The sequence below is a fragment of the Ambystoma mexicanum genome, chromosome 6p (genome assembly GCF_040938575.1).
Source record: "Ambystoma mexicanum isolate Mex_15411 chromosome 6p, UKY_AmexF1_1, whole genome shotgun sequence".
NCBI classification, from domain to species: domain Eukaryota; kingdom Metazoa; phylum Chordata; class Amphibia; order Caudata; family Ambystomatidae; genus Ambystoma; species Ambystoma mexicanum.
Window position 1 is genome coordinate 305,320,726 of NC_090935.1, and position 16,111 is coordinate 305,336,836.

General features: G+C 45.7%; 1 protein-coding gene across 13 annotated transcripts in view; it reads left to right on the forward strand.

Moving 5' to 3' along the window:
• NEDD4L (NEDD4 like E3 ubiquitin protein ligase) overlaps nucleotides 1-16,111 on the forward strand; it is a 2,900,454-nt gene that overhangs the window by 2,726,859 nt on the left and 157,484 nt on the right. For all 13 annotated transcript variants that reach the window (XM_069627054.1, XM_069627053.1, XM_069627056.1 and 10 more), the window contains one exon: nucleotides 524-583. In XM_069627054.1, the coding sequence (XP_069483155.1) occupies nucleotides 524-583 (60 nt within the window). The remainder of the gene's footprint in view (nucleotides 1-523; nucleotides 584-16,111) is intronic.

Consider the following 16,111-nt stretch of genomic DNA (forward strand, 5'->3'; position numbering starts at 1 on the left):
GTCATTAGAATTATGTTTTAAAACTTCAGTTTTTGTGTACAGGTAAACACCCACAGATGTATATTAATTGAATCAAGTGTTATTTTCTTTTGTTCATTCAACACTAAACCCTTGAGCCATGGTGTGTAATGTGTGGCAGCATGTGGTTGGTGTGCTGTCCCTTCAGCATTAACATTTTAACCACAGATCTGGTTTCTATTCTCCACCTAGTCTGATCATAACTGTATTTGCTACAGAGGAAATGCATTTATACATCGTACTTATGTTTCAAAGTAAGGCAATTAACTGTTTCTGATAAAATTATAATCTTCTCTTGCTAATTTTAAATAGTCCTACATGGTATGCTGTGACTGACATGCCTTGCGTATTCCGTTTGAGTGCTTTTTGAACAAATAATTACAAAATGTAGGCACAAAAATTGTATTTTGTGAGCACTGATATTGGAAAGGTTAGTAACAGAAATGACAAGCATTGTTTTTGAAATGGCTGATTAATAATATTGCATTTTCTTTTTTTTTAATAGGGGTTCACTGAATTAATTCCCATTGACTTAATAAAAATCTTTGATGAAAATGAGCTGGAGGTGAGTAGACCTAAACATAATTTAAAACCTATGATCCTTTCCCAAAAAAAGAAAATTTAGCATGTGTAGGTGATTACTAGCTCAACAAGTATGCAATTTTGAAATGTATTTTAAATATCACTTTCTAACTTTACAATGCTCTGATTGCATTTGATGTGTGGACTGCATTCCCTCTAGGCAGGAATCTTGTATTATTCTTTTATCACATTGACAGCCTTAATGTCTTTGCAGACTTATTTATTTTAACATTTATAAAGTGCACTAAAACCCATCAAGGCGCTGTTACATTACAGGATTCATGAACAAGGTTTTCGATTGTCAGTATAGTGCCGGGTGGTAGGCAGTTCCAGGAAGTGTTCTAATTGAAGAGGCAAGTGTTCAGGCGCTTGCGGAACGCCCAATACGACTGCTCTGCTCTTAAGGCAGGTGGAAGAGTGTTCCAAAGCTTGACTGCTTCTTAAGGGTCTTCATTTTCCAACATATTTAATGTTTATAGGGAGTGTTTCTGATCATTAGGTTATTAATGAAAAGCACATGTAGGACTTGGAAAGATTGACTTGTGCAAACATGCATCTACTCGCATACAGGCATTTATGCTGCTGATGCACCAAAAGCTGTATATCTACCCACACTGCCAGCCACCCACCCGCAACACACAGTGAATAGATCAATGAACAATAGAATTCTACTCACACAATCGTAGAGTAGAAAACTCACAAACATAAAGCTAAAACACGTCTGAAACTTCCGCTCTGAAACACTGTTTACCTCCCTCTAAATAATACCACTGATGTCTTCATAAAATAAAGTATGTCTTGGAAGGAGAGCAGTTTTTTAAAAGTTTACAACCATACCACAAAAGAATGTCAAGTATTATTCAGTGCCACACACCAGTAGAGAAATGCCCTAACACTAGATGGGCAGTGCGTTCATAGAGGATCTCATAATTCCCCTCCTAAAGGTTCCCCGGACTGCTCCACGGTAGACCTTAGTCACAATCCACTGACAGCAAGTTCAGAAGTAAATCGTGAATCATCATCATTAAGTCCATGATTAGAAAGAACATGAAGACTCCCCTGACCAGGACACTCTGGCCAAAACAATACATATTTGGCACAGCTCAATGTGGTAAAGTAATTAGCAGAACTCAGCCGATAAGTGTAAACCCTCATTTCAAAAAGGCCCAAGTTCAAATGGGTTTTCCACAGAGTAAGTCAAGATTGACCCACCGCACACAGGCAACACAAAACTCAATCAAGCTTGCATTGCAATATAGTTTCAGCAGAGTAGTACTTAAGTTTTGATAGATCCATCTTTTCTGTAACCTATATGCTGCTTGCTTTCCCAAGCCTAATATGTGTTCTAGCAAGATTCAGGCAATGTACTTTGTGGAGATGGCTCTGCCGTAACTGCCTGTACAAGTCATTTTTCAATTTCTGCATGTCATGGAAAATATTTCACTGAAGACCCAGTGTGGTGTTCTGCTGCCCTCGTATTCAAATGGACCTAGTGTTAGCCCCTACCCTAGCACACAGCACAAAAGAGGATCCACACAAGACTATTTGCCCCCCGGTTCCCTCTCTCTCATATGCAAAGGTCCATACTATGGCATACTTTACTGTGCTTTATTTACCAGGTCAGGCCGACTCACTAAGTACCCTTACAATGTATGTACCACGACGAGTACTATATTCCAACTATTTTGACTAGAATATATAATCATCCATTGCCCAATTGCTATATACTGCCTGACTACCTACTCTTCTTTATGCAGCATTGTACTAGTATGTTCTTTTCTGCATAGCCTATTGTGTATTCGAATAACCTTTCGTATTCAGTCACATCATAATCGAACTAGCCTACCTGACATTCTCAATGTGTCCTAATCTTAGTATGTGTCCTTACATGCTGATTGTGCACCTAGGAAATTGTACAAGTAATATACGTTATCACTGCTCTAATACTATTCTGGTACCTGTTGCCTGTAATGAACCATACTGTCATCAATGCTAACAGTACTGTCACACTGCTACCAGAAACACGTACGCAAGCCTGCCTCTTGACCCTCTACTCTAGTGTATGCTGAACTTGCCTAAATCTTATATATACGTATGCCCGGTGGGTCCCTGCTCAACATGCACATGCACACCATCAATGTCGGCCTTACTTGTTTTCTATTCTTGCTCAACTTACTAGGGGGCTTCATTACCTTGAGAATACGAGTTCCGCTGACCATTTCTTATATGACACTTAACAGCTCTCACCCCACAGTACATCCATGCTACCTCAGACCCATCCCTTTCCCCAGCACTCCTTGCATTTTAGAGGCAAGAAACATTAGACTGATCATGTCTCGGTAAACTCTTTGAACCACTCGCTAGATCCCTATCTTTGGCTAACACCAAAACCAACCTCACACTGTCCAGAAGACTATAAATGATTCACCTAACAATATCAACTATGTCTATCAGGCCATTTCCAAACAACACATCTTGAACAAATAGAAAAAATGAGCCCCATCGCCCTTACCCTCTACCACTACAACACCCACCCTCCCACTTAAAGCAGCATTAATAAATGCAAGGTCCCTGGTGGCACATGCCACAGACATTGCCCACCTAATATTGGCTAACAACCTTGATTTCTGAGCCATTACTGAGTCTTGGCTGTATGAAGCAGCAGGACCCCTGCTTTCCCTAGCTGTCCTGGATGGGATGGCTATACTAAAATCCGACAGGGTATAGACACAGCACGAGGTGGAGGAATTGCCATCATCTCTAAATCTAGCGCCTCTGAGACTAGTTCCCGCCCAAAACACCCTCTCCTGTGAAATCCTCACAGCAAAACTTTCTCTAGTTAATTCCCAGACGTTAACCATTCACCTTATCTATAGGCCCCCTGGCTCCATTGGAACATTTGAGGAGGACATTCACACTCTTCTGTCCAATAACCTCAAAACTACATCTCAATTATTAGTCTTGGGAGACTTCAACTTGGGCTTCAATGACCCTTTAGACAAGCATACCATTGCCATTGCTAATACTCTAACCGAATTAGGCCTATTCCAAACAATCACCGAACCCACCCACATTAAAGGGATAACCCTCGACTGTGTGGCGGAACACAATATCACCTCCTATCCTTGGACAGACCACTTTCTCTTGTCTTTTTCACTTCTTACTACCAGACCACTCACATTAACTACTCCTACTGCCCCGCCATGTCCAACAAAAAAAAAATATATAACCATGGATAAAGTCATCCCGGCGATCCTCTCTACCCTCAATTTGCTTGAAGACAACCTTGACCCATGCACACTTGTCAAGGAGTATAACAAAATTATGCTAACCACACTTGATACCATTGCACCCATTGAACTCAGACCTAGCAAGCCTAAAGCGCATCTGAACAAATGCTTCACGCCTCATCTCAAAGACCTCAGACACCTAAAGAGAGATGTGAAACTACATGGAAACTACTCCCATCTACAGCTAAAAAAACTTAACTAACCGAAATCTCATACCATTACAAAAAGGAAGTCTTCCTAGCCAAGCGCAATTCCTACAACAAACGTATCTTTGGTGCTAACTCTAGCACTAAAGAATTATTCTCCATCCTCAAGGAACTTGAATCTCCTATCATCACCCCCGATATCTGTACCAAGGACAAAACATGGTGCTCTGACATACAACAGGCCCTCTCCAATAAAGTGAGCACCCTTCAAAATAAAATATCCCAAAAAAAACAATCCCTTAACCATCCTCCTAACCACATTACTCCGAATGTCCCTTCGAAGGAAACACTGGCTTACCTGACCCCCCTATTTAATTTCACCAAAATTTCCATCCTTGAGACAGAGAAAGTCATTCTTTCAGTCAAGCCCTCTAACTGCCAGGGAGACCTTTGCCCTGCTCAGCTCATAAAAGACGCTGCAAGAGATCTTGCCCCCTTCTACCATAGCCAAACTTATTAATGCTTCATTTGCATCTGGCACCATCCCATCCAATCTCAAACAATCAAGGGTGCCTCCCCTACTAAAAAAAAAAAAAACTTTAGATACACTCATACCCACTAACTACCGCCCCATTACAACTGTACCCTTCCTGCTTAAGATCCTTGATAAAGTTGCATATCTCCAAATTCAAAAATATCTGGAACATCATAAACTCCTAGGAGCACGTCAATCAGGCTTCTGCCCCCAACACGGAACTGAGACTGCCCTTATCGACCTGAAGGCACAGGTCGACGAGCTGAGAGACAAGGGCAAAATGGCCCTCCTCCTACTTCTTGCCCTCTCCGCTGCATTAGACCTTGTGGATCACAAGGTCTTACGCAGACACCTGGATTCAGCTACCCACTTTTCTAAAGATGCTATAACATGGATTGAGTCCTTCTGAAGTGACAGAACCATGAGGGATTTTTCTCCCTCACAAGCAGCAGACCCCATTCCCATCACTTGTGGTGTGCCCCAAGGGTCCTGTGTCTCCCCCACTTTATACAACATATTTACCAAGCCCCTCTTCGATGATCTGGACCTTCTTGGTATCACCTACACTAATTATGCAGATGATACCCAGATTCTCCTCCCACCTTCCGGGATTACGAGAAGGATTAGGCCTTGGTTAATAGGGTGTATCTCATCATCCAGGCATGGATGGCTACTCATGGTCTGTGCCTGAATGATGACAAAACGGAGCTTATCATTCTGGGTACCCATACTAGCCTGAAGAAACTAGGACAGGATTACTCCTCTTTCGTCATTGATGGCAACCATATTAAGGTGGCCAAGGAGGTAAAAACTCACGGTTTCTACCTCGATTGCACCCTCTCCCTAGCTAAACAAGAGGCTTCTTGTGCCTCAGCCTACACATGTAAGCGGATCAGAACTGACAAAACCTTTCTCTCGAATGACGACTTCATCACCCTGGCAAGAGCTCTGATCCTATCTAGGCTTGACTATTGCAATGCATTATACATTGGTGCTAACAAATCTATCATCCAAAAGATTCAAATCCTTCAAAATAAGGCCATAAGAGCGGCTCTTGGTGTGCCTAAAAGATCACATTTTTCGGTGATAAGGCGGCAAAACAATTGGCTCTCTACCCTTAACAAGATTCAATTAAAAACGGCCTCCCTGACGCACAAGGCATTGAACAATGCTGCCCATAGCTATCTCACGAACAGATTTCAAAGAAGAACTGCCACTAGACCCTCAAGACTTATCAATACCAACTGCATCACCATCCCCAGATTCAAGCCTCTAAAGTTGGTGGAAACAGCTTCCACGTCAAAGCTGCCCAATTGTGGAACTCCTTACCACACCACATTAGAGAAGAACAATCCTATCAAAAGTTCAGACTAAGCTACATCAACTGGCTTAAGCCGAACAACATTTAATGTCTGTATATAAGTATCCCTTAGTCCGGATTATACTCCTGCACCACTGCACCCATCCTGTATATTTGCCAGCACCCCTGTATCTTATTTGTATGTACTATGCCTCTGTATTTTGGCTAAATTGTAATTATTTGTATGTATATTATACTGCGTTTTTTCTTTTTGTGTTCCACATCTGCATTACCATGCCTGCACTGTATTGCCAATTCTGTAACCTGTTAATCAAGCTTCACATTATCTGTAATTGCTGCGCCCTGATACCCCTGGGTCTGGTGTGCATTATTATTATTGAATAAACTTAACTAAACTATACCATGGGCACCGCTAAACTACAAAAGTGGTCAGTAGCCATGGCCACTGTCCCATCTAAACCCCAAAGGGTCCAGTGAGATGCCCTAGGTCCTTTAAAGCCCTAGAAAGTGCCTCAGCCATGCCCAGAGGCCCCTTTGACACAAAGGACAGCCCACCACTCTTCTGTATGGCTTCTGTCTCAGGTTTTAGACCCAGATGTTGCCAAACCTAGACGGTGGCCAACCCAACTACTGGTGGTCAATGAACCACTGCATCTATTGACCTTTTTTTAAATTGTTTTTCAGGTCACACCGCACCACCACTCTGGGCACCTGATCTTGCCCTCCGTAAGAAGGGCTACAATATATGTTTTGAACCACCACTTGTAATAGCCCTGCGCCCCCCACATTTGACAAAAGCTGCACAAACCTTTCCAAAGATTCAGTTCTCTCTTTTTTGGAAGGTTTCATCCAGGTTTGTCAAATGGTGCCACTTCTTTGGACTTTTACCTGAAGGCTATGAAAAGAAATACATTAGAACCAACCAGAGGAATGATCAGATTGAAGGTGAAAATGCAGAGTGTCCAGCTGCACTGGGGAGAAAGTCCAACACAAGAAAGGCGATCCAGGCAAAAGTCCAGCCACAACAGAAAGTGAAAGAATTTCACATTCTACCAGATACTTTCCCACTGTTGGTCCACCATCCCATGTGTAATAGCAGGTCTGAGTTGTTGGGGCAGCGCCATGTGGTTACCTAAATGACACTGGCATAAGTATGTTATGTTATAACATTTCTATAGCGCCAAAGCCCTCGGGCATCTAAGCGCTCCAAGGGTGACTAGTAGTATGCCACTACTAGTCACCCTTTCATGTGGGTGCCGGAGGCTATGTTAACAGGCACCTGTTCACATGCTCCAGTTGAGAAACGCAGCTAAAGTATGAACGCACCACAGTACAGGCTAATTAGGAGGCACAAAATAGCCTACAAATTAAATTCAATGTGTTGTAATCAATACTGTATAAATTAGTAAATTAGGATTTTGTGCTGCATATATTCACTTGCTGAAATAAATATATTGTGATGCAAAACTTCAGCAATTAATTGAATAATTTAATGTATCAACTGTGCTGAATTTGATAGCTGGAGGGCACGGAAGGCAGGTTTTGCCTCTGAAAAGGGTCTGTAGTCGGGAGTTCTTCAATGGGTTTATACGACCCGTAGCCACACTGCAATATCTGTTCCTCCTACTTTCAAGACCAAGCATTTCCCCCTTCATTCCAGTCCATGATAGCTTTTTTCCTGCCTCTCACCTTCCCTCTGACTCGATACAGCGGGGCTGCCAAATATCTGCACTCAGCTGAAGGCTAGTTCATGGAAATGGAGAAGAGACAGAGTAGTTCTGTTTGTCATTACTCCTACGTCCCGTCCCCTTTCCTCCATACTTATGGAACATTCCTTCGTCCTGTGGGACGGGACAGGAGCACTTTGTAAAAAGCATCACATTTTTTAAAAATGTGTCCTTCCTCTCTTTTTATGTGGGGTACGCCCATCAGTCCTTTTCTCCGCACGATCGGGACTGGACGCACTTGCATCTTTGGGAGATTTTTTTCCTTCCAGTGTCCTTCTCTCCTGCCCCGGCTTAGCGGTCACGTAGTAGTCCGTTGTTAGGCAGAAACCTGTGCAGTTCCCTTAGGGACCACTGCAAAAGATTTAAGACTACAGGTGTTTGACAGTAAACCCACTTGGTAGCAGTCTGTACCACACAGATTCACTTGGTAGCCGTGGCTGAGCAGTCAGACTTCCCTCAAGAAGAGTTAGGCAGTATGCAGAGTATACACAATAGGTACAGAGACACAGTAGCGCAAACAAACACTGACCAGAGCTTTGGTGTAAAAGTATATAATTATTTATTTAAAGACACACTTGGGATTTACACTAGCAAAAACCAGGTAAGTAAATTCAGCACACAGTCACTATCATATATATACAACCCTATCCACTTATTAGACAAGTCTTAGTGAGAAACACTACTTATTTTCAGACAGAGGTGAGCGCTTAACATAAGATGACACTCTGATAAGTTGTAAAGAAAGGGAAGGAAAAAGGCAGAGTTAAGGAAGCACACAAGTTTCAATACTTTTACAAAGAACCACAGTAAGGCAGGATAGGCAGAGTTCTACTGGAGAGCAAGGAAGTCAATTGCGAGGCCCACTCTTGGAGAGAGCAAGCAGAAGGGGTCCAGGTTCGCACAGTGGGGTTATGCCCAAAGAGTCTTGTAGATAGTTCACACAAAAAGGATGAAATTAAAGTCAGAAAAAGTTAGCTAGCTTGTCCCAGGCTAGCCCAGGTTAGAAAGTCGAGGCTTTACTGTCACCCCGAATGATCGGTCGCAAGGGAAGCCAGGCAGGACACATTACCTTAAGTGTGAAGGAAGCTCCAGCGGGGGCAGTTGTTCCTGGCAGCAGGTGCAAGTCGGTGTTTCGTCAGGAGGAAGAAGAGGTCTCGCCGTGGAGGAAAGATGAAGGTCGTTCCACTGCCAGGGAAGAAACCAGCCGCAGAGTTCTCCGGTTAAAAGGCACTACCCTTCTCTTCACGGTAGTGGTAAACCGTGGTCTTCCGGTTGCCGGGGTGCTTGGCACGGGCAAGGGGGCCACGAGGTGCTCCAGGAAGGTGAAAAGAAGGCAAAACTGATTATCCCCACCAGTCAAAGGAAGAAGACTCTCCGGACTGGAGATCTCCTCTGTCGTCGGGAAAAGTGGTGAGACAGTTCAGCAGGGCTCCACCGGTGGTGTCGTCGTTGCAGTCGGCTCAGCTTCTCCCTCCTCGGATTCTTGGGTCCTGTGGCGACTTCTGAAGTTCCATTCCCCAAAGCCTTGCTTTTATGCAGCACACCCCCATTCACTCAGCCTAGCTGTCAATCAAACATGCTAAGTGGTGAGCCGGCCGGCTCACCACTTGGGCCAATCACACAAGAGCGCGACTTGAGTTACCAAGGTAACTCAGTCCAGGGTGCCTAAACCCCCTTTGGTACCCAGACAGAGTGGCACCACTTTTGGAGGCTTCTGTGGAGAAGCCCGCCAAAAAGTGGAACAAAGGGCTCGACTTGGGTTGGAGTCACAGAAGAGAACACAAACGCCATTTTAGAATCTAGTTCTGGCAAAAAATACCAACCAGTGAATTAATATTAAATACATATACCGGCAGTATGTTCGAGGCTATAAGAATTAAATAATTAAAGTTGGTAGCCTCGAACAATGGGAAAATCCCATAGAGATATATTCGCGGTCGAATATAAAAAGTAGTATCCCCTGCCACCAGCCAAAACTCGATCAGGGGGGATGGAGACGTGCCCCCTCGAACAACAGACCCCGGGGCAATCGAATTGCCCCGACCAGTATGTCCACAATATGATGGTTTGTACTGGTTTATATTCATAATTTGGGACTAGTAAAGCCAATGGTGACTTTACATGCTCTGGGAGACAGTAGTCGGTCCCAGGGTATGGAGTCTATGTTTGGGGGTCGCCACGACACCCCTGGGTTACGGCACGGAGGGTGCTGTGTAACCCACATCAAAAACACATGAGACCCAATGGATTAAAAGACCCCACAGCCCATAAAACACATGGAAAGACAAAGGAACACCTCAAATCATGTCTACGAGTGGGAGTAAAAAGAATCTCACTCTTAGCAGGAGAAAAAAATAAACCCCAAAAATCCAGCAAAGCTGCTGGGGGACTCACTAGGTTTGGGAAATTAGCCTTTACAGAGAATTCTCCCTAACATCCGTCTATGCCATTTCAGTTAGATTTTCCTAATTGTTCTTCCTGCGATCGACGCTTCGCTAGGGCGGATCCCCATCCTCTTTGTTTAAAGTGTTTGGGGCCGGACTACCGTTGGGACTCGTGCTTCTACTGCGATTCCCTTTCGGTCCGGGCGCTTCAACGTCATCTGGAGCGGTGGGAGGTGGTGTTTCAGCGCACTCCTCCTCCGCATTTTCTAAGTTTCATCGACGAAAAGAAGAGATGCCCGGTAAGTTCTTTAGTTTTTAGAGCACCCTGGCCGAGGGACTCCTTCCCGGGGTCTTCCCGGTCCGGGAGGAGCTTCAAAAGCTCTGTTACCAGGGTTTGCCCTGAGGTGCCTTCTAGGCCTAAAAAGTGTACCAGAGTTTTCTCCGAGGGCCTCAGTAAGGGGCCTATTAACACCGGATTCCAATCCGAGACCCCTCTTGTGGGGGCTGTTTGTGGGCCCAGTTCTACTGAGGCGGTGGGTACCGGAGCTTGCTTCGAGGTCTCCTTGTCTGGAGCTTCCCATACAGACACCGGGGTACGCCCTGAGGCCTCTGTGGAGGCTTTCTGTACCGAACTAAGGTTCGAGGCCCCTCGTGAGGGGGCTGTTACCGGACTCTGGTCCAAGGTTCCTCGGTTTGAGGCTAAGGTGACCGACAGTTCTGAGAGGCCTGTAAAGGTCTTGGTGGTGAGGGGTACTCCTAATCGTTCCCGCTCGGGCGGTGACACCGGTTCTGTCAAGGGGTTCCTTGTGTCAAGGCTAAAATGAAGATCCCTGACCCACCTGTGGAGACCCCTGCCTCACTCCCACATGTGTCGCAGTTCTCCTCAGAAGCTGACAAAATGGCGGCCGTTCCCACCAAGACTACGGTGGCCATTTTGGATTCCTCCCTTACACCTATGCCATCTGCTTTAGGTGCTGGGAGCGGTTTTTCAGGTGAACATAGTTTTCCTTGTGTGCATCCATTTCGTCCAGTGTATGACTGGAACGCTCGGATGCCTTTACCGCACACCGTCTCTTTCCCTGCGGCATCTGCGCCCTTGATCTACGTTGATTAGAGTGGAGAAGGACCTTCTTGGCAGCCCTCTCCCTTACACCGCTGGAGCTACTCTGCTCATGAGAGGCCCCCTCCTGCCATGCCTAAACCATCGGCGCAGGGCGTCTTTTTCGGAAAATTTCAAAGGTTTATGCACTCCGACCCCATGAAGGAGTATTTCCGAGGTTTGTTTAGGGAAATATGCCCTCCAGTGTCTCCTGCGTGGTCGGTTCCAGCCACGGCACCACGGTTCCAGCCACGGCACCAGTGGTTCCGGCATCTCCGCCTCTACTGGGTGGCCCGCCTCCAGCTCTCCCTCCCTTGTGTCCAGTGGACAAATCTTCAGCAGGGCCAGATGCGACGCAGCTTTACCCGGATGTGTCGGATGACACACAGGGGGATCAGGGCAGCGAGTACCAGCCTCACTCTGTTAGAGCATTCCACGACCGCTTGCTGGACATGTGTCTTCTGCATGTTCCAGTACCCGAGGCACCCGCTCCCCAGGAAGGGGTGCTTTCTGGGGCGTTCACCTTGTCTCCTCTGGAGCATACCGGCTTGTTCTTCCAGAAGGACGTTTTGGCCGAGGTCCGAAAGGTCAGGGATGAACCACACTCTGAACTGATTGTTAACAAAAAGATTGATGCTCGTTATAGGCTTCATTCTTTGGAAGAGGTACCCTTAGCGTCTTGTCCGCCCCCTTCCTCCACGGTGTTGGCGGCTGCCACGTTATAATCCAGACCGGCTTCAGCGTCATCTACAGCGGCAGCCCAGGTTCTGGCCAAACAGGACAAGATTCTTGACTCTTTGGGGAGGAAGATCTTTGCTAATTCAGCCCTGCAGTTGCGTCAAGTGAGCGCAGAGCTTGTGTTAGCGGGAATGAATATGAAAATGTGGAAAGGTCTGTCGGAGTTTGAGGAATTCATCCCCATGGATAAACTAGACAATTTTAAAGCGGGTTTGTCAGATGCCAGGGTCCTGGCGCAGGATATGCTTGAGGATGCAGCGCATCATGTCGACTTCTTGGCTCAGGGCCTCATACTGGGCATGGACACCTCTCGTCAGGCTTGGCTTCATGCCACAAAGTTTTCCAAAGAGGAGCAGGATAAGATCTGGACCTGCCTTTTGATGGCAAAGAGCTTTTTCATTCATCGACAGACGTTGAACTGACCAAGGCTAAGTCCCTGTCCATCTTGGTGAAACCGCCTTTCAGGGCGCAGCGGGTGTCTTCACAGCCTCAGCCGTCCTCTAGTTTTCGGGGGTTTCTGGATCGGAAGACGTGTAGATACTCCTACAGGAAGCTCCCATCGGCGTCCGCAACAGGGCCATTTTTTCTCTCAATCCTCAGCCTCCTCCTCAGGTTCTGGTGGTACAGCCAACGAAAAACCACCTAAAAGAGGATTTTCTGCACTTGCACGAGATCCTGGTGGGAGGGCGCATTGCGTCTCACTGGGAGGCGTGGCAGACCATCACCGAGGACCGGTGGGTCTTGTCAGTTGCTTGGGTGGGCTTCTGCTTTCCACTTCTACATACCCCACCCTTCAATCCTCCCTTCCAGCAGTCGGGATCGCCCTCCCTCAGAGCCAAGATCCAGAACCTTCGGGATCTGACGGTGGTGGAACCCGTTCCCCTAGGGGAGCGAGGGGAGGGCTTCTACTCCCGACTGTTTACGGTCCCCAAACCCAACCAGGCTGGCCTGCGCACCATCCTAGACCTTTCCCAGTTCAATCTCTCTCTTCCCCAAGAGAAATTCAAGATGATCACGCCCTGTCAGATAAAGTCCTCTTTGCAGATGGGCGACTGGCTCAGCGTGGTGGATCTTCAGGATGCTTATATGCATATTCTTATTTGGAGTCCGCATCGGAAATACCTACAGTTTTCCATGGGGGAGGAGCATTTCCAGTTTCGTGTGCTCCTGTTTGGCCTCAGCTCGGCACCGCATGTCTTTACAAAGATGTCGGTCATCGCAGCTCATCTTCGGCTACAGGGTATCCATGTGTATCCGTATTTGGACGATTGGTTGCTGGGCAGTCCTTGTCCTCTGTCAGCCTCGAACAATCTTCACCCTCTCCTCCAGTTCCTGTTCCACCTTGGGCCGTCAGTGAACTGGCAGAAATCCTCCATGACAGTCTCTCAGGTCTTGATTTTCCGGGGTTTTCGACTGTAGAGTATACCTGACCGGGGACAGAATGGCGGATCTTTTGGTCAAGTGTCAGGTGTTTATGCGGTCGGAAAGCATGTCAGCCTGGTGGTTCCAGAGCCTTCTGGGCCTCATTGCCTTGTGTGTGCTGGCTCTTCCTCTTGCTCGTCTCAATTATTCAGGCGGCCAGGAAGCCCTCGGCGAAATCTCAGTATAAAGGTAAATGTCTACGGTTCTGCCACTGGTGTTTAGCTAGGCAGCTTGACCCCAGGGAGGCTACGATCGACGCAGTTCTATCCTTTGTCTCACATCTGCCAGAGTCTGGCATTCATGTTTTGTTCTGCAGGACTTATCTGTCGGCTATTGCCGCTTATCTGTCCACAGATCAGTGCTCTTTTTCGCAGTCAAATCCAGTCATTAAGACACTTTGCGGGGCTCATGCACCTTTACCTTCCTGTTCGCAAACCGCATCCAACGTGGGATCTGAATGCAGTCCATATGGCCTTGTGCCATAAGCCCTTTGAGCCCATGGCTACGGTAGGAAAGGGGTATGGTAGGGGTACTTTCGTGGAAAGTGTCCCTCTTGGTTGCTGTGACTTCGGCAAGGCGTGTGAGTGAGCTCCAGGCCTTGTCGGTGGAGCATCCCTTCCTAGTTTTTCAAAAGGATAAGGATGTCCTGAGGACGAAGCCTTCCTTCCTTCCTTAAGTGGTCTCTGATTTTCATCTGAATCAGTCAATCTCCTTGCCTGTCTTCTTCCGAAACCCAGCCTCAGAGGGTTTTGCATTGCCTAGATGTTAGAGGAGCTCTTAAATTCTATCTGGACAGGACATCTTAGTTTAGGAACTCTTCTCAGCTTTTGGTGACTTTCGGTAATCCGCAAGGTAAGCCAGCCATGAAAGTGACCATCTCCAGATGGATTGCTGCCTGTATTGCGGAGGCTTACGCTGTTGAGGGCCTTTAACCTAACCCCCAAAAGGGATTCATGCTCATCTTGTATGGGGGAGGGTGGCTGCTGTTGCCTTCCAAGAGTATGTCCCCTGGGAGACAATTGCAAAAGCGGCTACGTGGGCCCCCGCCCCCATCAGCTTTTGTAGGCATTACTGTCTATACCTGAGCTCCAGAGCTGATGCTCAGTTCATAAAGAGTACATAAAGTTACTCACCGTAGTGACTACCTTACTCCTAGTCCATGGTCCCCTTTCCTCCATACGCCCGCCCGCCGTCTCCTCTACAAAGATTCCTCTTTTATTATTAAAGATCTCAGACCTGGCGATAGAAAAGGACTGATGGGCGATGCGCTTGGCAGGGTTATGGTTGCGTGCTGTACCCCACGTAAAAAGAGAGGAAGGACACGTTTTTGAAAAATGTGATTCTTTTTACAAAGTGCTCCGGTCCCGTCCCACAGGACAGAGGAATGTCCCATAAGTATGGAGGAAAGGGGACTATGGACTACAGTGAGTAACTTTATTATTCCATGACGCCCATCATAACTTGTTTTTTTTTTATATATGAGAAAAGGAGCACTCTGTACCTTCTTTTTCTCAGCGTAAAAAAATGCTTTTTAGTACCGAGACCATTTCTGGGTGCTTATAGCTTAAGATCTTTTGAAGGCAGGGTTTCCAGAGTGCTAACTCTGCCAAATATCTTTTAAGGCTCTTGTGCATCTCTACTATTATTATTGCTTGATGCTGCAATCTGAGGTAAGGTTTCTGGAGAGAGCTCATGAGCTTATTTTGGAATAGAAGAGACCTTTTTTGTGCATTTAGTTTATTTTTCAATCAAGAAAAAACATTTTGCACATTCAAAGAAGAAACAAAAGATCACATTTTACAAAACTAAAAGCATATATACAATATATTAATATGTACATGCAAATTAAAAATTACATACAATTGCCTAAAGGATCACCTGCTTCCAAATATAGAACATTGCAGCATTCATAACTATAGATTCATCCCCTATCAGTGCAGCCCAAAATTGATCTCCACTTACATTCTCTATGGATCTCACAAAACCTCCATATCCTTTAACATATAAATGGTTCAATGCAGTACAAGAGGTAAGTATATGCCTGCTTGTCTCAACTTTACAGAAACAATGCTTGCAGATGTGATCTTGCAACTCAGTTTTTTTCCACTTGGTCATGAACTCTTTTGCCCCTATATGTTAAATCGGAGTTGCATTGTAAATAGTCTAAGGCCTGGATTAGACAATTTTATTAGATAATTGCGAGGTTTACCATTTTTAAAGCCCTGAGAAGAATATTCTCTGTACCTCTTAAGACTATACAATCGATCTATCGCCCTGACCATGTCCATGTCACTTGTTTTCTTCTTTGAGTGTTACAAGATCAGGGTGATCAAACATTGCGTCCACAGTAAGTCCTAATTTGGACAGGTAGTCTTTTGTAAAGATGTACAAACCTTCAACAAACTTATTTGGGCAGGATTTCCAGTAATTATAAAAGATAATTTGAACAAAAAGCCATTTTATCTAGTTTTAAGTATAAAAGAACCATTTAATCGACCAGCATCAGAGCCAAGGCTGTAAGCGACCATTTCAGTTAAACCACACATGCCACAGCGCCACTCGGTAGCCATCCCGTGAAGTCCGCCACCTGATCAGAGCAACGGAGTAATCCATTGAGAGAAATTAAGGACGGTAATGAGCACCTTAAAGTACTTAGGTTTAACTTGGAGGTTGAAGCCTACTATAATAGCAAGGGATTTGAAGGTGGGGCTGAAGTAGATTTCGCTGGAGAGGTTTAAACTCTGTGAGGGCCCTGATTGCAAATTCTGAAAATACTGCACATACCCACAAATTGGATATATTCACGTGGGAGAAGAAAAGTTGCTAAGGAGACAGGTCTGAGAAGCTAA